At 39.0% G+C, this 21,273-nt stretch overlaps 1 protein-coding gene across 6 annotated transcripts in view; it reads right to left on the bottom strand.

The window, feature by feature from the left end:
* The window catches only part of LIN9 (lin-9 DREAM MuvB core complex component), a 62,456-nt gene that overhangs the window by 13,462 nt on the left and 27,721 nt on the right, over positions 1 to 21,273 (bottom strand). For 3 of the 6 annotated variants that reach the window (XM_027611711.2, XM_027611715.2, XM_027611716.2), the window contains 4 exons: positions 9,657 to 9,790; positions 6,935 to 7,054; positions 6,544 to 6,645; positions 2,466 to 2,546 (listed from right to left, as the gene is read on the bottom strand). In XM_027611711.2, the coding sequence (XP_027467512.1) occupies positions 2,466 to 2,546; positions 6,544 to 6,645; positions 6,935 to 7,054; positions 9,657 to 9,790 (437 nt within the window). The remainder of the gene's footprint in view (positions 1 to 2,465; positions 2,547 to 6,543; positions 6,646 to 6,934; positions 7,055 to 9,656; positions 9,791 to 21,273) is intronic. The other 3 variants (XM_027611712.2, XM_027611713.2, XM_027611717.2) reach the window with 3 other exon arrangements.

Here is a 21,273-nt window from a genome sequence, read left to right as displayed (position 1 = left end):
AATGCACAGAACTATACAGATGAGGATATTTACTATAGCACCATTTTATTATTTTTAATATTTATTTATTTATTTAAGTGATTTCTACACCCAGTGTGTGGCTCAAATTCATGACCCTGAGGTCAAGCTAGTCAGGCGCCCTACTCTAGCACTATTTCTTTCTTTCTTTCCTCCTTTCATTCATTCATTAATTTAAGACTCCATTTATTTATTTGAGAGAGAGAAAGAGCGAGAGCACAAGCAGGGGGAGCAGCAGAGGGAGAGGGAGAAGCAGACCCCCGCAGAGCAGGGAGCCCGATGTGGGACTTGATCCCAGGACCCTGGGATCATGATCTGAGCCGAAGGCAGACACTTAACCGACTGAGCCACCCAGGCGCCCCTTTAGCACTATTTTACAAAAATAACTCAAATAACTCAAATACCTATTAATAAACTAAATTATGGCACAATACAGAAATTTTTAAAGACTGAATTAAGTTAATATAATGACAGAATTAAATTTTTTTAGAAAATAATTTTCAAAACCATATAGGACAGTACACGCATAGAAGAAGAAGTCCATATGCTTAACATATAAACATTTATAGCATATACTAAGCTAAGTAACATTCATCTATGGGGAAGGCACTATAAAGAACTGTTGTCATCAGTCTTACAATATTTGAATTTTTATAATGGGAATTGTTTTTAATCATAAATAAAACAAATAATAAAACATATCAAGCCATCTAGACTTCTACAAAATTCTCACATGCCAAGAGCCGAGCCGACATCAAATCAGGCCTCTATTCAAAGTAGGTAATACTTGGGGCGCCTGGGTGGCTCAGTCATTAAGCGTCTGCCTTCGGCTCAGGTCATGATCCCAGGGTCCTGGGATCGAGCTGGGGCATCAGGCTCCCTGCTCCGCGGGAAGCCTGCTTCTCCCTCTCCCACTCCCCCTGCTTGTGTTCCCTCTCTCACTGTGTCTCTCTCTCTCTCTGTCAAATAAATAAATAAATAAATCTTAAAAAAAAAAAAAGTAGATAATACTAACCAGGCTAAGTCAAGCCCAGTACTTTAAGGTGTGGAACCCAGACACAGGGCAAAGTCCTAGCTAGTGATACGAAAGTGACATAATTAGACTATGCATACAGATGAAAGAGATGATAAAATGATCAGAAGAGATCATTGCTGGGGAGCAATGAAAAGACATAGAGAAAATGGTAGAAGTAGAACTGCTAGAAATCAAGAAAGGAATTAAGAGTCCAGTAGGAAAGAAGCAAATATATACATTTTTATGTTTAGGGTGTATAATGGCAATACATTATGGCTAACTTTTTGCTATCTTTGATAGTCTGTGTATCTGTCAATACTGTTTTCATAGTGTGCCTAAATGAGTTGAGCTGGGACCAAGAAGCCTGTTTTGTTTGTTTTTAAGCAGGCTCCACGCCCAGCTTGGAGCCCTATGTGGTGCTTGAACTCATGACTCTGCGATCAAGACCTGAGATCAAGAGTCAGGCACTTAACCAACTGAGCCACCCAGGCACCCCAAGAAGCCTGTTTTGGTATCTGTACTACTAAATAGCAGGATGATCTTAGGCTGAAATTCCTTGACATCTTTGGTCTTCCAGTTTCCAATTCCATACAATGGAGGTTCAAATTAGAAAATTCAAAGTCAAGTTCAGATAAAATTCCATCATCCTAAAAGAAGACCGTTCCTCTTTCAGCTAGGCATCCCTTATCTACCTCTTGGCCCACACGCACTAGAGATGACTGATGCTATGACTCCCTAGTCCTGCGCTCAAGGCAGATATTGGTAATGAGCTATAGCGCTTGCCCGGGTCTAGCGAATGAGTTCTCTCTTACTTTCAAATCTCCATGTGGCCATTTGCAACCACTTGGAGACGGTACTTGGGATGGAATCTATTTGCCATCCTACAAATCCATAAGCAAGTTATGACTTTCAGTACAATTCAAAAACTTTCTTAGTGAATATTTTCTACATTAAAAAAAAAACTCTGATAATTCTCTCCTATGACTAAAATTGTCGTATTTTTGGACTGACTAGATTAATAGAATAGGATATAAAGCACTGTCAAGATTACCTGAATGTGCCAACTTATATATTTCTTGATTTATTTATTCTGAATCACTTTTAATAACCTCTGTTAACATGACTCCCTTAGTCAAGGCACCAGGGCTAGGATTCTACGTTCACACAAACTGTCAAGAACCCTGCCCACTCATTAATCCTATCCAACCGGAGAGTCAGTGGCATAATGAGGTCTGGGGTAATGAACTGTACTGCACTGCTAATTTACTTAGCATGTGTTCGGTATAACAAGAGAATAAAGATAGCAAATGAGGATTTAAAAATAACATTTTTATCATTTATCTCAAGGTTTTCTTCCATAAAATATTTTTAATTCGTTAGAGAAGTCCACGCCATTTTAAAAGTAGACAAATAAAAAGAGAAATGTCCTTACCAATTTTTCTGCTTCTGTGTTCATTTCCCTTAATTTTTTGATATGTTCCTTTTTAATCATGAGAATTTTTGATAATTTGGTCTACAGACAAAGAAAAAGAGATGTTTTGGAATAGAGGCCTTTAGGTATAACAAACATCAAATTACCAATTTTTCACTAAGATATTTTAGCAGATTTTAGTGTTTCAATATAAATAAACATAGCAAAGGCATGTTAAAAAATAAATCTGATTGGCTAGCAGAAAAATATTTTCTTAAAATCCACTGTAACCAGAACATGTCAAAAGGACCCAGGAGTCAGTCTGAACAAGCTTTCACTGGCCCATGTGGGACCATTCAGGGACCAGTAAGAATAACCACTGGGATGGACCGAAGTACAAATATGTTCAAATTAACGAGTTCATACAGACACTTAAAAAAAATTAACCATTACTGGAGAATGCCAGTGACCAAACTCATTATTTTATAAGCTGGAAGACAAAGAGAAAGAATCACGTGTTTATCCTGCCTTTCCTACACAAACTATACCATTAGGTAACCAGGTAATAGGTTAGGGGAAGCTTTTCTTTATAAAACTGTTTCCGGGGCACCTGGGGCTTCAGTCGGTTAAGTGTCCAACTCTTGATTTCTGCTGGGGTCATGGGATCAAGTCCCGAGACAGGCTCTGTGCTCGGGGCAGAGTCTGCTTGAGATTCTCTCTCCCTCTGCACCCCAACCCCCACTCTCTCACTCTAAAAATAAATAAATAAATAAATAAATCTTAAAAAAAGAGACTATTTCAGTTAGTAAATGGAGAGGAATGATAGAACAAGAACAGTGCCATTTCACAATCCTAATGAATGGCTGGATCTAGGCACTGATAATCAGTGGCAGCTAAGTTTATATAAAAAACATAAAATAGCATGGGTCTATCAGAACACAAAACCTCCTATAAAAGTAGTTACATAAAATAAATAACCAACAAAATAAAAACCCCAAATCTAATCAAACTTCTGTATCCAATGAGCAATTTACATGAAATACAAAAGATAAAAGAACACATTGAATGATACCACAAGGATTCAGTCAGTAAAACCCACTGTCAGAGGCTCTTTGGACAAATAATCCAGTTTCTCAAACAAGTTGTACAGGGAAAAGAGCATTCAATGGTTAAGAGACAACTAGAAAATTTGAATGCTGACTCAACATTTGATGATATTAAGGCAGTTCTGTTTACTTTTTAGATGTAATAATGGTATTATAGTTATTTTTTTTTCCTTTTCTTTTTTTTAAGTACTCTCTACACCCAACGTGGGGCTCGAACTCACAACACAAGATCAAGAGTCGCATGCTCCTCTGACTGAGCCAGCAAGGTGTCCCTTAGTTATGGTTCTTAAAAAAAAAAAAAAAGCCCTATCTCTTAGAGATATGTAATAAAATATTTACAAATAAATGATACAATGTCTGGTATTTGCTTCCAAATAATGCAAAAGGGAGAAAGTAGGTGGAAGGACAGATGAAATAGGCCTAACCAGGGGTTTGCTGAGAACAGGTTCTAGCTCGATGATGGGTACACAGAGGAGCAGTCAACAATTCTGTCTGCTTTTATGTGCTTTAAATTTTCAATAATAAAAAACCCTAAGAATTGGCCTAAGTTGATACAGGCAGAGGGCCTAGTTAGTAAGATATGCCCCATACTTGTTATGGAACAGACTGTAGTTAGTGCTCAGCAGGCCCAGAGCTGGGGACAGGTCTCCCTTCTCTTATAAATTGTTGGATTTTTATGGAAATATGTGTCATTCTTTAGAGATGGAAGCAGTACAAGATGGGATGAAGACAACTGTTCTTTTTTTGTTTCTACTTAGCGTGGTGTTGCTTGTTCCTGATAAAAAATCTCAGCTGTTTCCTTTTCATTCTTTTCAAAACTGAGTCGTCTTGAAGAAAGCTGATCAGTCTCTTTAGATTCCTCAAACTCCCTAACCCCAGGAAATAAAAAGTTTCCTCAAGAAGAAAATTCATTGTAAACTATGAATTATGAAATTTGCAATTTTTTTTTGAGGGTAAGCAGGGGCAGAGGGGGGAGTGGAAGAAAATCTTAAGCAGGCTCCCTGCTGAGCAAAGAGCCAGACACAGGGCTCAATCTCAAGACCTTGAGATCCTGACCTGAGCAGAAATCAAGAGTCTGATACTTCTCTGACTCAGCAATCCAGGCGACCCGAAACTTGCAAAAATTTTTAATACTTCTTTTGTCACAAGGAAAAAATATTAAGAACAGAAAGTGAGTTTAAGTCCCATGTTGGGTACAGAGCTTACTTAAAAAAAAAAAACCCACACACACACATCTACTTCAAAGCTTAATATTAACAAGAGCAACTTGAGTTTCATAAAACCTTACATATTATAAAAGACAAGTACATAAAAGAACTTTTATTTTTACCTCTTAGATAGCTTAAAACAATAATGAAAGTAGTGTTTTAACTAGGCTTTATACCCAGTTTTTGAAGTTAAAATTAAGCACTGAAGCCAAATATTTCAGCATCGGTAAAAATATTAGTACTTCAGAGGTACTGTAGTAGTAATTAGCTTCTGGCTCCCTCTGCTGGTGACACACACACACACACACACACACACACACACACACTCCCTCTGCTGGTGACACACACACACACACACACACACACACTCCCTCTGCTGGTGACACACACACACACACACACACACACACACACACACACACACACACACACACACACACACACACACACACACACACACACACACACACACACACACACACACACACACACACACACACACACCGGTAAAAATATTAGTACTTCAGAGGTACTGTAGTAGTAATTAGCTTCTGGCTCCCTCTGCTGGTGACACACACACACACACACACACACACACACACACACACACACACACACACCCACCCACCCACCCACCCACCCACCCAAAATAGGTCATATTAGCTTTGTTTTTACCTCTATTATTTAAAGGAAAGTATTTCTTTAAAAAACAAGTGTCCTATTTGTGAAGAGGATAAAGTTTGGCTCTGTTCATAATTTCAACTTTTCATCTAAAAATATCTATCTTTGAAAGCCAAAAGGCAAAAGAAATTCTGCATTGCAAGGATAACCACTAACGTATGATCAAGGAATACAAAATGCTACACATTTGCAACCAAATGATAAAATATTTCCTTAAAATAACATCAACTGCAAGTGGTAACACTGAATATTTTAATGGATTATATTAGAAATATTTTTATTTATACTCTTACCCCAAGCCAAAGCAGTTTTTCTCTTCAAAACAGGAAAAGAAATGAAACATTATTAGACTATGATTCAAAGTAAATGATTGATTTAATCTAATTTTCAAAGTGAACAGCTCATTACATTCTGATGAGTCAGCCTCTTCAGGAATATTGTTCTACATAATAATTCTACACTTGTTTCAGGTGAGGCTTATATTTCTCAGTGTCTATCACTAGTTAGCAAGCCAATGCATCGTAACTACTCAGTTGACTGATAATTGCAGGACGCACTGAGGTCACTAAAAAAAGGTCTTTGTACTTACACAAGTTATTAACAGCTAACCATTCAGATTTGACAGAGTATATGCTGTAATGTTAGAGTCCTTAACATAGCAAAATAAGAACCAAACCCAAGAAGAGCTCAACGAAAAAAACCTGTCTTTTTTGGCTGTTATAACTTTTATTTCCTTAAGGTTACTTTATTTTTATTAATTTTTTTTTTTGATTGAGAGAGAGTACAAGTGGATGGGAGGGGCAGAGGGAGAGAGAGAATATCAAACAGATTCCTTGCTGAGCCTGACACAGGGCTTGATCTCACAACCCTGAGATCATGACCTGAGCTGAAATCAAGAGTCAGATGCTCAACTGACTGAGCCACCCAGGTACCCTTTTATTTTCAAGCTTTGCTGGAAATAACAGGGTTCTTAAAACGAACACAATGATTAAAAAAAAAAAAAAAGGTAAAAATATTTGGTCAGAAAAATTTTCAATTTTAATTAACACAAAAGATGTTGAGTTTTCTTCATAAGCAAGCCAAGATAGTGAGAGCAATTCTTACCACTTGGATAAGGAATTCTACTGGAAAACCACCTAACGTTTCAGTGTCAGAGCCAGAAATTTTACTTCTCCAAGGTGACTGTCCTAGTAAAGGATCATTATCCTATGGGAATAAAAGGGAAATCATTTAACCACTGACTGTTCAAAAGAAAGTATTTTATTTTTAGATAAAAAGTAAATCCGATTCTAATTAATATTACATTAAAAATCTTACAAAAAGGAAAATATTTCCAGAGTTGCAACAATTTACTTATTTTATTTAGTAACTGACAACTTAAAATAATGTAGCTACCTCCTGAAGTTGCTGTAATAGATGTGTATTTCATAAAAACATTACTCACGCTCATAATAATCATTTAAATTACTGCCGACATTTAAAAAATAGTATTTACTGTAATGGGTGACTGGAGAGGGGGAGTATAATGTAGCCGTGGTGGAGTCAGGAAGAATCGAGAAGGCCGCTGTTTTTGTCCAAAGGCAGCAATTGGCATCGTCTCATGAGGCTCATTACTCTTTGAGAAAAGAGAAAAGTCCACAAGTCTTGAAGAACTTTACCGACCATCTGAGCTTTACAAACATGACACTGCAGCTGGAGATAGGCACCAACTCATGAGCTATGATTTATCACAGAATCTATTATCCTACAAAGGTCAAAGGCCTAAAACGTAAGTCAGAATATGAAAATACTACTTCGCTATCAAAGGCTGAACTCACAAAACAGAAGAATTAAGAAAAGAAAAAGACCACTGGATTGAAACAGGAAATCAAAGATTAATTTTTTTTAAGATTTTATTTATTTATTTGAGAGAACAAGCAGGAGTGGGAGGGAAGGGCAGAGGGAAAGGGAGAAGCAGGCTCCCCGATGTGGGGCTCGATCCTAGGATCCTAGGATCATGACCTGAGCCGAAGGCAGATGCTCAACCGACTGAGCCTGACGCTCCCTGGTGGTCTAGTGGTTAGGATTCGGCGCTCTCAACCGACTGAGCCAACCAGGCGCCCTGAAAGATTAATCTTCAAGTGTCCTATGACTATCGGTGCTTGCTGTGTGCTAAAAGCTGGCTCAATATTACCTACTGCACTTACAGTGCACTCTTACCTAGCTGTAGAGGAATATCTGGATGATCTCATAAAGGAAATTACGTTAATGAACTGGAAAAGCAGTTTTCCTTTCCTGACAGGGGAGGTTGAAAGGTTGCATCCTTTAAGGAAAAACACTTAAGGTTGGTATACTTTGGTCTACAAATGTAGTCCAAATTTTCTTTCTCTTCTATTTCTCCTCTCTAAAAAGTATGTTTGAAAAGGAACGCCTCACAATAAACAGCCTTAATTTTTAAAAAGTACGTATCAGAAAAAGAAAATTCTTCTATATTTGCACTAAGGAGATAAAGAAATTTTTATTTTTTAAAAATATTTTATTTATTTGACAGAGAGAGAGAGCGCACAAGCAGGGGGAGCGGCAGGCAGAGGGAGAGGGAGAAGCAGGCTCCCTGCTGAGCAGGGAGCCCGACGTGGGGCTTGATCCCAGGACCCCGGCATCATGACCCTAGCCGAAGGCAGACACTTAACCGACTGAGCCACCCAGGTGTCCCAAGAAATTTTGATTTTTAATTGTAAGGTCATAAACCTTAAAAATCAAGTTTATAACAAAAATGAAAAAAGGGAGGTTAAAAATTTCCATAATGCTTAGTGGCAAACAATTCTGTTATAAAAAGTTCATTATTGGGGCACCTGGGTAGCTCAGTCAGTTAAGTGTCTTTCTTTTGAACTTTTAAAGGCTCAGTTCATGGATCGAGTCCCGCATCGGGCTCCTTGCTCAGCAGAGAGCCTGCTTCTCCCTCTCCCTCTGCTGCTCCCCCTGCTTGTGCTCTCTCTCTCTCTGTCAAATAAATAAAATCTTTGGAAAATAAAAATAAAATTTTTTTAAAAATAAAACAAAAAAATATAAAGTTCATTACTGAGGCAGCTGGCCAGCTCAGTCAGTACAGTATACAACTCTTGATCTCAGGGTCATGAGTTTGAGCCCCACATTGGGTGCAGAGATTACTTTAAAACCTTAAAAAAAAAGAAAGTTCATCATTCAACTTTTTAAAAACTTTATTAGATTGCAGAGTTGTCTTAGTTCTCAAAATTATTTTGACTTATTAGAAAGGTGCATAACTCTCATGACACTGCTAAATCAGACATGAAATCGTGAAATAATGGCCTAGTAGTTTAAAGGACTGATTCAAGAATTCAAAAGATCCGGATTCTGGTCTCAGCCTGCCATGAAACCAGCTCTAGAGCCACTTAATGTACTATGTCTTAAGTTTCATCATGCAAAAAGTGAGAGTAATTAAAAGCCACCCTGCATAATTCTGAGGATAAAACAAGAGAACAAATCCTAATGTGCAAGATGTTACTTCATACTTTTAAAATCATTTTGCAAGATGACCATACTTTAACAACACAGCTGGAATGAAAGTGTCATTTTGCTTATTCCCCAAGATAATTGAGTGAGGAGTGATCAGCTCTGTCACACTAAAATGGTGTGTGGGTAAGGTATAATGGAGGGATGTTCACGTCTAGACAATGTTGAAGACTTGAGTAGAGTTCTAGTCTAGGGGCCTAGGAGGCAGGCCTGTGAACTCCAAAGGATCTCTTCCTCCATGACCTGAAGTCTTGATTCTATCACAAAATACAGTCTGTACAAAATTCTACACAACACAGTTGTTTTTTGTTTTTTGTTTTTTTTGCTTTGTGGTTTTTTCTTTTTTTAGATTTTTAAAATTTTTGAGGCACATGGGTGGCTCAGTCAGTTAAGTATCTGCCTTTGGCTCAGGTCATGATCCCAGGGTCTTGCGATCGAGCCCCGCATCAGGCTCCCTGCTCAGCGGGGAGCCTGCTTCTCCCTTTGCCTACTGCTGCCCATGCTTATGCTCTCTCTCACAAATAAATAAAATCTTAAAAAAAAAAAAAAGATTTTTAAAAATTTTTAAGTAATCTCCACACCCAATGTGGGGCTTGAACTCACAAGCTCAAGATCAAGAGTCACATGCTCTACTGACTGAGCCTGCCAGGTACCCCATGTAACATATTTAATAGGCATAAGACACAAGTGTATTATGAAATACTTACAAGAACTTCATAGTCAGGGATGGTATGGGTTCCAAGCCCTGCCCTATCAAAAGTTACTCTATAAGTAGCATTAAAAGTGTCCACAGCATCTATTTGTCCAGTGAAGAGACCATCATGAACACCACGTAATCGAGCTGGGAAAAAGAAACAAAAAGGCATTAAGATATTTGGAAGATATAACAAATTGTCAAAACTGCTCCAAGCATGTTAATTTAAAATGTAGAAAGTATAGCATTATTGTTTATTCCAGTCTCAAAAAAAGGATGCACTTCATTTTAGGTTTAGAGAAACAACAAAATTTTTAAACTACAACTATAAATGATGATCGCAGGATGCCTGAATGGCTCAGTCGGTTAAGCCTCTGCCTTTGGCTCAGGTCATGATCCCAGGGTCCTGGGGTCGAGCCCCACGTTGGGCTCCCTGCTCAGCAGGGAGCCTGCTTCTCCCTCTCCTTCTCCCTCTGCTGCTCCCCCTGCTTGTGCTTGCTGCCAAATAAAGAAAATCTTTTAAAAAAAATGATGATCGCTAATTTGATAAACGAATGAAATCATATATCTACCAGGGGAAAATTTATTTTTTAAAGATTTTATTTATTTGAGAGAGAGAGAGAGAGCACACAAGCAGGGGGGAGTGGCAGAGGGAGAAGAAGACTTCCAGCTAAGCAGGGAGCCTGACATGGGACTCAACCCCAGGACTCTGGGATCATGACCTGAGCTGAAGGCAGATGCTTAACTGACTGAGCCACATAGGCAACGAAGGGGAAAATATTTTTAAATCATTGCTTTAAACCCCAAATTGAAAAAGTCAACAGAAGAATTTTGGCTATTATACTCAAGTGAAACACTAGGAGCAGTTCAACTACCAAAAAAAGACCAGGATGATGTTCAGAAAAGATTAATACAGCAGGCCTAAGACTGCGATCCTTAGAAAGTCCTGCCCGCAAGGACTTTCAAAGCAACTATCAAAAGAATTTCAGGAGTGCTCCCATTGTTCCCATACTAACAGAGGTGATGTACTGCACCTGGACTGTGATTGTCCAAGACAACCAATTCAGGGTTCTGGAAATGGACCAAATGCAAAAAACAATTACGAAACATTAACTTTTGGGGCGCCTGGATGGCTCAGTTGGTTGGGCGACCGACTCTTGATTTCGGCTCAGGCCATGATCTCAGGGTTGTGGGATCAAGCTCTGCGTCGGGCTCCATGCTCAGCATGGAGTCTACTTCTCTCCCTCTGCCCCTCCCCTCACGCTCTCCCTCAAATAAATAAGTAAATATTTAAAGAAAAAATATTTACTGTTAAAAACCTGCTAAAGCTTCAGGTAAGGACAAGGGAAGTCAGTGGCCTTTTGCATGAGGCCATTTACACCCCCACCATCACCACTACCTTGGTTGGTAAGAATTGTTTTACTAGTGAACGGCTGGTCATGAAACAGGAGTGTGACTGCCAGAGGCAGCAGACTCAAGGTGGACCAACAGGTAAAACCTGTGACCCTGCCAGTTAAAAGTGGTAGATTTGATCAGGAGCGAATAAGAGAAGCCCACGGTTTTGTAAGCCCAAAGTGTAGTCCTAGCTAAGGTGAGTGGCAGAACAGGGAGATCCTGGAAACTAAAGAGCCATAAAGGGCTGAAAGCTCTCCATAAATCTCTAGCTAACTGGAAAACTATGTGAATGGGTAGAGGAGACGTAAGCAAGCCTGGCAAAAAGTAAAAGCTAAGGTTCACTTGAAAACTGACACCAACTTTGTCTGTATTTCCCAACTCACACAAGGATTAATCTGAGGCCTTTCTTATTAAGATGCTTGAGTACAACCTCTGCCGAAGTCACTGGTTGATCACTAAGTTATACAGACACAGGTGCAACTCCTAGGAAGCCAAGCTTAAAAATATAAGAATAAAAAAAAATGAGCAGAGACATCAGTGGTTGCACAAGACAAGTTACTGAAGCAAACACAACTATCAAAAAAATTAGAAGGCAGAGTTACTACGATCGTTATCTAAAATGTCAAGTTTTCTACCAAAAATTACTAGACATGTAATGAAATAAAAAGGCATGACTCTTACTCAGGATAAAAGAGGTATTAAGTAGAAATTGACAGAAATGATAGATTAGCAAAGACGTCAGAAGTAGATACTATAAATATGTTCAGAGAATTAAAAGAAAGATGACAATACTTGATAGGGTATCTCAACAAACAGAACCTACAAAAGAAAAACTCTAGAGGTAAAGAGCAAATTTGAGATAGCAGAAGAATCACCAAACATTTCAAATAATGTATTTTAGAAGTCTGGATTGTGATCTATTAAGAAGAGACCAACAGAAATTATTCAATCCAAAGAACAGAGAGAAAAAAATACTGGAAGAAAAAGAAGAGAGACACCTATGGGAAGATATCACATTACCAACGTATTTGTAATGAAAGTCCCAAAAGACAGAAAGCAGAAAAAATATTTGAAGAATTAGTGGTAAAAAAATCTCCCACATTTGATTTAAAAATTAACCTACCAATCCAAGAAGCTTTGAACGTTCAAGGAGCTCAATGAAATACAAAGAGGATCATACCTAAAACACCATAGTGAAATTTCCGAAATCCAAGGACAGAGAGAAAATATTGAAAGCATCAAGAGAAAAATAACATATAGAAGAACAGCAACACAATAGGTACATCTCATCAGAAACAAGGAACGTCAGAGCGCAGTGTAGAAGATATGAACAAAACTCTCAACCCTGTCTAACTAACATATATGGAACACTCAACCCAACATTGAAACATTCCTCTGAAACACATATGGGACATTCTGTAAGACAGACCATCTGCTAGGCTATAAAGCAAGTCTCAATAACTTTATTTTTTTAAAGATTTTATTTATTTGTCAGAGACAGAGAGAGAGAGCACAAGCAGGGGGAGTGGCAGGCATAGGGAGAAGCAGGCTCCCCGCTGAGCAGGAAGCCTGATGTGGGACTCGATCCCAGGACCCTGAGATCATGACCTGAGCCAAAGGCAGACATTTAATCAACTCAGCCACCCAGGCGTCCCTAAGTCTCAATAACTTTAAAAGAACTGCAATCATACAAAGTACATTCTCAAACCACAACAAAATTATGTTAGAAATCAGTGAGTCTTCACCAAAAAGCCCTTAGGCTTGGGTATGTAAAATAATCTGAGAGAATACTTGTAAAATGAAAAATGTAAGAATTTGAATAAAAAGCAACTATATTTTTCTCAAGGGAAAATTGGGAGGGAGGACAAGCTTATATTTTGGCATATATTGTAGGACTAAATACACCAAACTTTAGAGAAATATAAAACTGGGGGAAGAGGGTATCACTTCTGGGGATTTTTTTTTTTTTTTGAGTATGTATTACTTTCATAAATCAAGAAAAAAGATATTGCCACATTTTTAATTTTTATCTGAAGATAATATTTATTTTATTTTTTTTAAGACTTTATTTATTTATCTGAGAGAGACAGAGATAGCAAGAGACAGCACGAGCAGGGAGGAAAGGGAGAAGCAGACTCCCCACTGAGCAGGGAGCCCAATGCGGGGCTCGATCCCAGGACCCTGAGATCATGACCTGAGCCTAAAGCAGATGCTTAACCAACTGAGCCACCCAGGTGCCCCGCAGATGAAATTTATGCCCCTCTTCCACAGACCTACATCTGAAGTGCAAGTCAGGTTCCCCTATTATTACAGGAGTATCTATCTGTTCAAGCAATGGATAACTTCTATTCAGTTCTACTTAACTCGTTCAAAAACTTTAAAAAATATTTTGGTTTAAACTTCTTTGTCTCGGGGTGCCTGGGTGGCTCAGATGGTTAAGCGTCTGCCTTCGGCTCAGGTCATGATCTCAGGGTCCCGGGATTGAGACCCGCGTCAGGCTCCCTGCTCCGTGGGAAGCCTGCTTCTCCCTCTCCCGCTCCCCTTGCTTGTGTTCCCTCTCTCGCTCTCTGTCAAACAAATAAATAAAATCTTTAAGAATAATAAAATAAAATAAAATTCATTTTGTCAGTGTTTCGGGGGAAGAATTGGTCTACTAGTACTTGTTTACTAAAAAATTTTTCACAGTAAGGAATGTGGAATTTTGTTTACAGCACTTTTTTTTAGGTAAAATTTACATATAGTGAAATCTAAATGTAAGTGTATAATTCTATAAATTATGGCAAATATCCATGTAAAACAAATCTTTATCAAGTCACAAAATATTCCTATCATTCCAGAAAGCTCCCCCTTCCCAATCAATCCCCTCTTCAGCAGAACCACTTTTCTGATATTTTTCTGCCATGAATTAATTTTGCTCGTTCTACAACTTCATAGAAATGAAAACCTAACGATATGCATTCTATAGCTTTCAGCTTTTGCTCAGCATATTGTCTGAAGCTAATCTATATGTCAGTAGTTTCTCTTAATTGCTAATTTGTATTCCATCATAAGAAAATATTATGTCTATCCATTTTCCTGTTGTTGATTCCAGGTTTTGGCTTTAAAATTATGAACATTCTAGTACATAGCTATCCTTCTGGGACAGCTGTTTTCACTTCTCTTAAGGAAATACTTTGGAGGAGAAGAGCTGGATCATAGGGCAGGCATCAGTTTAGTTTTGTAAAACACTGGCACACTTTTCTCCAAAGTAGTAGACCATTTCACAACGCCACCAAAAGAGTCCAGGAATTATGGTAGCTCCACATCCTTGACAACACTTGGTGTTATGAGTTGTTTCAGGGTTAGCTGTTCTGGGGTGTGTGCAGTGCTACTTCACTGTGCTTTTAATTTGCATTTTCCTGATGACGCTGAGTACTTTCTCATGTGCTTATTCGCCATTCATATATCTTCCTTTGGGAAGTGTCTACCCAAGTGTTTTATCTAGTTATTTGAACCAGACTATCTTTTTATTACTAACTTACAGAGTTCTTTACATTTTCTAGATACAGGTCTTTTTTCAGATATACATTTTGGAAATATTTATTCCCAATATGTGGCCTATTTATTTCCTTAATGGTCACTTTTTTTTTTAGATTTTTAAAAAAATTTATTTATTTGAAAGAGAATGAGAGAGAGAGAGAGAGAGAGAGAGAGAGAGAGCACATGAGAGGGGGAAGGTCAGAGGGAGAAGCAGACTCCCCGCTGAGCAGGGAGCCCGATGTGGGACTCGATTCCGGGACTCCAGGATCATGACCCGAGCTGAAGGCAGTCGCTTAACCAACTGAGCCACCCAGGTGCCCCTTTAATGGTCACTTTTAATGAGCAAAAGTTTTTAAGGTAAACCTAAAAATCATCTTCTTTTGTTATTTTGTCAGATCCAAGAAATATCTGCCTACTTACAAATCACAAGGCTATTTTCCTATATTTACTTATAGAAGCTTTATAATTTTAGCTTTTATGTTTAGCCCTTTGGTCCATCTTAGATAGTTTTCTTGTGAGGTGTGAGGAAGCATCAAGGTTCTTATGGATATCTAATCGCTCCAGCATTGTTGGAATGCCCTTCCTTTCCACTGAAATGCTCTGATGCCTTTAGAAAGTCAACTGCACATATGTGTGGATCCACTTCTGGGTTAGGCTACCCTTCCCATTTCCACATAAATATTAGAATAAGCATATCAATTTCTATTAAAAAAAAGAAAATGTCTGCTGTGATTTGGACTCAACAAATCAATCTTGGCAGAACTGGTTTTTTTTAGATTTTATTTATTTATTTGACAGAGAAAGAGAGAGAGAGCACAAGCAGGGGGAGCGACAGAGGCAGAAGGAGAAGCAGACTTCCCGCTGAGCAGGGAGCCCAACTCAGGACTTGATCCCAGGACCCCAGGATCATGGCCTGCGCTGAAGGCAGACGCTTAACTGACTGAGCCACCCAGGCACCCGCCACTGGAATTTTCACAGGGACTGCACTGAGTCTACAGATGGTTTTGGGAAGTATGGACAGTTTAACAATATTGAGTATTCCAATCCATGAGCATGATATATCTTTCCATTTATTTGTGTCTTCAGTTTGTTTCATCAATGTCTTATAGTTGTCAGTGTATAGATTTTTCATTTCTTTGGTTAAATTTATTCCTAAGTATTTTAGTGTTTTTGATGCCATCATAAATGGGATTGTTTTCTTATTTTCAAGTATTTTGAACATTAGCATATAGAAATGCAACAATTTTTGTATATTAATTTTATATCCTTGCAGCTTTACTGAATTTATTAGTTCCAATAGTTTTTAGGTGGAGTCTTTAGGGTTTTCTCTATATAGGATCATTTCATTTGTAAACAGAGACAATTTTAATTCCTCCTTTCTGATTTGGATGCCTTTACTTCTTTTTTTTCCCAACTGCTCTGGCTAGGACTTCCAGTACTATGCTGGTGAGAGTGCCTACCCTTGTCTTACTTCTCATCTTCGAGGGAAAGCTCTCAACGTCTCCCTATTGAGTATGATGTTTGCTGTGGGTTTATTCTCTGGTTTCTTAAAATGCAAATTTAAACAGTTTTTTGAAATATATAAGCACTTTTTTCTGATATAAGCATTTAAAACTGTAAATTTTCCTGTAACTACTGCTTTAGCTGTACCCCACAAATTTTTATATGTTATATTTTTATTATTTTTATATTAGAAGTATTTGCTATTTTCCCTTGAACTTTCTCTTTTTACTTAGGAGTTACTTACAAGTAGAACATTTAATTCCTAAATATTTGAGTGTCTTCAGGATCTTATTGTTTCGCTTTCTAATTAAATTCTGTTGTGTTCAGAGACATTCTATGTATGATTTCAATCTCTTAAAATTTATTGACATTGCCATCAGATAGTCTATTTCGACAAACAAATCATGTGCATGTGCAAGGAATATGTATTCTATAGTTTTGGGGCTTAGCATTCAAAAATACCAGTTGGATCTGGGCACCTGGATGGCTCAGTTGGTTAAGCTTCTGACTTCAGCTCGGGTCATAATCTCAGGGTCCCTCTGTCCCCCCCCTCAAATAAATAAAATCTTTAAAAAATATATCAATTGGATCATCATAATTGACAGTGTTTTTCAGATTCTCTATATTTGTACTGATTTTTTTTTCCTCTTCTCAGTTACTGGTAGAGAGGTGTTAAAATCTATGACTGTTGATTTGTATATGACTTCCTTTAGTTGTCTCAGTTTTTGCTTTAAGTATTTTAAAGTTCTGTTATGAAGGACTTACTAAGGACTGTATATTAGGATTATTGCATTCTTCTGCTGAATTGACCTTTTTATCATTATCAAATATTCCTCTCTCTCTCTGGTAATACTCCTTGTCTTGAAATCTATTTTGTCTAATGTTAATACAGCCACTTCAACTCTCTATGGTCAATAGCTGCATGGCATATCTTTTTCACCCTTTCGCTTTTAATCTACCGGTGATTTTATATTTTAAGTATAATTCTTTTTTTTTTTTTTTTAAAGATTTATTTATTTGACAGAGAGAGACACAGAGAGAGAAGGAACACAAGCAGGGGGAGTGGGAGAGGGAGAAGCAGGCTTCCCGCCGAGCAGGGAGGCCGATGTGGGACTCGATCCCAGGACCCTGGAATCATGACCTGAGCAGAAGGCAGACGCTTAACGACTGAGCCAACCAGGCGCCCTATTTTAAGTATAATTCTTAAAGATAGCATACTGTTAGGCATTTTTTAAAAAAGATTTTATTTATTTATTTATTTAACAGAGAGAGAGAGAGAGAAAGAGAGAGAGCATAAGGTGGGGGAGCGGCAGGGAGAAGGAGAAGCAGACTTCCCGCTGAACAGAGAGCCTGATGCAGGACTGGATCCCAGGACCCCGGGATCATGACCTGTGCCAAAGGCAGATGCTTAATAGACTGAGCCACTCAGGTGTCCCAGGCATTTCTTTTTTTTTTAATCCAGTCTGATAATCTCTACTTTTTCAGTATTGTGCTTAGTTCATTGACATTTAATATAATGAAAATAGGACCAGACTTGAGTCTACCATCTTGCTGTTTATTTTCTATTTATCCCATGGTTTCTGTTCCCCTGTCCTTTATTTCCCATCATCTTTTCATTTAATTATTTGCTAGAATTTCAAAATTAACTTCTCTGTTGACTTTTTAGGTATGCGCCTCTCAGCATTTTTTAAAAAGTAGGTCCTGGTGTGCCTGTGGGCTCAGTCGGTTAGGCGTCCCACTCTTGATTTTGGCTCAGGTCATCATCTCAGGGTTGTGAGATCCAGCCCTGCCTCAGGCTCTGCCCTCAGCAAAGAGTCTGTTTCTCCCTCTCCCTCTGCCCCTCCCCGCCCACTCTCTCTCTCTCAAAAAAAAAAAAAAAAAGTAGGCCCTTCTACTAGTTCTCAAAGTATAGCCCCACCCTAGCAGCATCACTTGGAATCTTATTTATTTATTTATTTATTTAAAGATTTTAATTATTTACTTGACAGAGAGACAGCGAGAGAGGGAACACAAGCAAGGGGAGTGTGAGAGGGGAAGCAGGCTTCCTGCCTAGCAGGGAGCCCGATGCGGGGCTTGATCCCAGGATCCTGGGATCATGACCTGAGCCGAAGGCAGACGCTTAACGACTGAGCCACCCAGGCGCCCCTTTTTTATTTTTTTTTAAGATTTTATTTATTTATTTGACAAAGAGAGAGACAGTGACAGCAGGAACACAAGCAGGGGGAGTGGGGGCGGGGCAGAAGCAGGCTTCTCGCAGAGCAGGGACCCTGGGATCATAACCTGAGCCAAAGGCAGGCGCTTAACCACTTAACGAAGGTAGAGGCTTAATGACTGAGCCACCCAGGCACCCTAACATCACTGGGAATCTTGTTAAAATGCAAATTCTTAGGCCCTACCCCTGACCTTCTGAATCAGAAACTCAGAGGGTGGAAGGGAGTCTGGCAATCTGTTTCATCCAGCCCTCCAGGTAATTCTGATGCACCCGGAAGGTTTTGAACCTCAATACTCTACAGATCAGAATACCCAAGCTTTACTTACTACAGTCTACTCATAGTCAACATCGTATGCTCTCATAACAAATTCAAGAAGCTTGCAACATGATTGTTCTATTTTACACATATTTGCCATTTTCTATAAAAAGTTCATTATTGGGGTGCCTGGGTGGCTCAGTCAGTTAAGCGTCTGCCTTCAGCTCAGTTCATAATCCCAGGGTCCTGGGATTGAGTCCCGCACTGGGCTCCTTGCTCAGCAGAGAGCCTGCTTCTCCCTCTCCCTCTGCTGCTCATGCTCACTCTCTCCTGTTCTCTCACTCTCTGTCAAATAAATAAATAAAATCTCTACAAAAAAAAATTTTTTTTTCTTTTCAGATACTGTACTTTTTACTTCTAAATTTGTTAGACCTAATTCCTCTTTATCTGAGATTTCCCCACTCATTATGATGACATTTACATTAAGTTTATAACAAACATTTTGAAGCCACTGCTAATTCCACTATCTAAGCCATCTCAGCTAATTCTACTGATGGCTTTTTCTTTTGACTACAGAACCGGTGTTCATGTTTCTTCATAGGCTTAGTAATTTTGTATTGCATGCTGGACAGTATGCTGAACTTTTTCTGATAAACAAAAAATTACTGGCAGATTTTTTTTGGCCCTGCCCTGCTTTCTCTTATTAGTCTGTTTCAGTTATGAACCATCTTTCCTCCTTAATGAAGTCTTTGAATTTCATATAATTTTCATGTGTCACAGAATATTATTACTGGGATTTTTTTCAGCCATTTAAAAATGTAAAACTCAGGGCACCTGGGTGGCTCAGTCGGTTAAGCTTCTGCCTTCGGCTCAGGTCATGATCTCGGGATCCTGGGATCGAGGCCTGAGTTGGGCTCCCTGCTCGCAGGGAACCTGCTTCTCCCTCTCCTCCCTGCTCGTGCTCTCTCTCTAAATAAATAAATAAAATCTTTAAAATAAAAATTAAAATGTAAAAATCATTTTTTTTAAAGATTTTATTTATTTATTTGAGAGAATGTGTGTGTGCATGAGCAGGGGGAGGGGCAGAGGGAGAGGGAGAAGCAGGCTCCCCACTGAGCAGGGAGCCCAATGTGGGGCTCTATCCCAGGACCCTGAGAGCATGACCTGAGCCAAAGGCAGACGCTTAACTGACTGAGCCGCCCAGGCGCCCCAAACTTTTCTCATATTTTTTTTTAAAGATTTTATTTATTTGAGAGAGAGAGAGAGAGAGAGAGAGAGAGAGAGCAAGCCGGGTAAGGGGCAGAGGAAGAAGCAGGCTCTCCACCGAGTGGGGAGCCAGACGCAGGGCTCGATCCCGGGACTCCAGGATCATGACCTGAGCCGAAGGCAGACGCTTAACCGACTGAGCCCCCCAGGCGCCCCGTTTTCTCATATCCTGATACATCCTGCCCAACCTATTCTCCATTGTACCGAGAACAACCTACTTATAGACCCTCCATAAAACTGCGAGTCCTTAAAATTCTGAAACAATTAACTTTTATGTCACTTTATGCATTCCAACACTTCTCTGATTTGTAGTTGTACTGCAGACTTTACATCTGCACTTATTTATATGGTGTTTTAGAACTAATGTATTTTTTCAAGACTACAATCTCCCCCTCACTTCATCTCCAATCTCACCTGCAGACTAATTTTGTTGAGAGAGAGATCATCTATAACTTCTATACATGGTTAAGTTATCATGGTAAGTTATAACCAAATCAATTCTTCTCTATTCTACCTGCATTTTATATGCACGATACAGTCTCCTCTAATCTACCTTTCCGTTTAATTACCCATTTTTTATAATATAATGGAAACATGTACCACTTTTATAACCAGAAAAAGTGATTTTTTTTTTTAAGATTTTATTTATTTGACAGAGAGAGACACAGCGAGAGAGGGAACACAAGCAGGGGGAGTGGGAGAGGGAGAAGCAGGCTTCCCGCAGAGCAGGGAGCCCGATGCGGGGCTCGATCCCAGGACCCTGGGATCATGACCTGAGCCGAAGGCAGACACTTAACGACTGAGCCACCCAGGCGCCCCCAGAAAAAGTGATACTAATGTGTAACTCAAGGTTACCTTTCCTCCAGAAAATATTCTTTGATAAATCCAACCATTTTTTTTAATCCAACCATTTTTTAATCCCTTTCAGTACAGTTACTAATCTACCTACTCACTTAACACCTTGTTATTTCCTGTTATATAAACTGTAATTTTAGTTTACCAAATTATTAAGGACTAACTTAAACTTGAGGTTTTGGTGGTACTTTCCTTCCATGTCATAATTGAACAGAACACACAGACTCACATCTGCAAGTTGACAGAATTTACACCCTTAAAATAAAATTCTGAGCGGGCGCCTGGGTGGCTCAGTTGGTTAAGCGACTGCCTTCGGCTCAGGTCATGATCCTGGAGTCCCGGGATCGAGTCCCGCATCGGACTCCCTGCTCAGCGGGGAGTCTGCTTCTCCCTCTGACCCTCTTCCCTCTCGTGCTGTCTATCTCTCATTCTCTCTCTCTCTCAAACAAATAAATAAAATCTTTAAAATAAAAAAAATAAAATAAAATTCTGAGCAAACTACCTACTATTCAGTCATTAGAAATGGACTACCCTAAACCCAAAGAGCACAAAAACAATGGTACTTGTTTAACTTAACCATTTAAGATTCGTTAGGAAGGAAAATAAATGATGTGAAAGCAAAAG

Source organism: Zalophus californianus, chromosome 10 (genome assembly GCF_009762305.2).
Source record: "Zalophus californianus isolate mZalCal1 chromosome 10, mZalCal1.pri.v2, whole genome shotgun sequence".
NCBI classification, from domain to species: domain Eukaryota; kingdom Metazoa; phylum Chordata; class Mammalia; order Carnivora; family Otariidae; genus Zalophus; species Zalophus californianus.
This window is presented reverse-complemented; position numbering and strand designations above follow the sequence as displayed.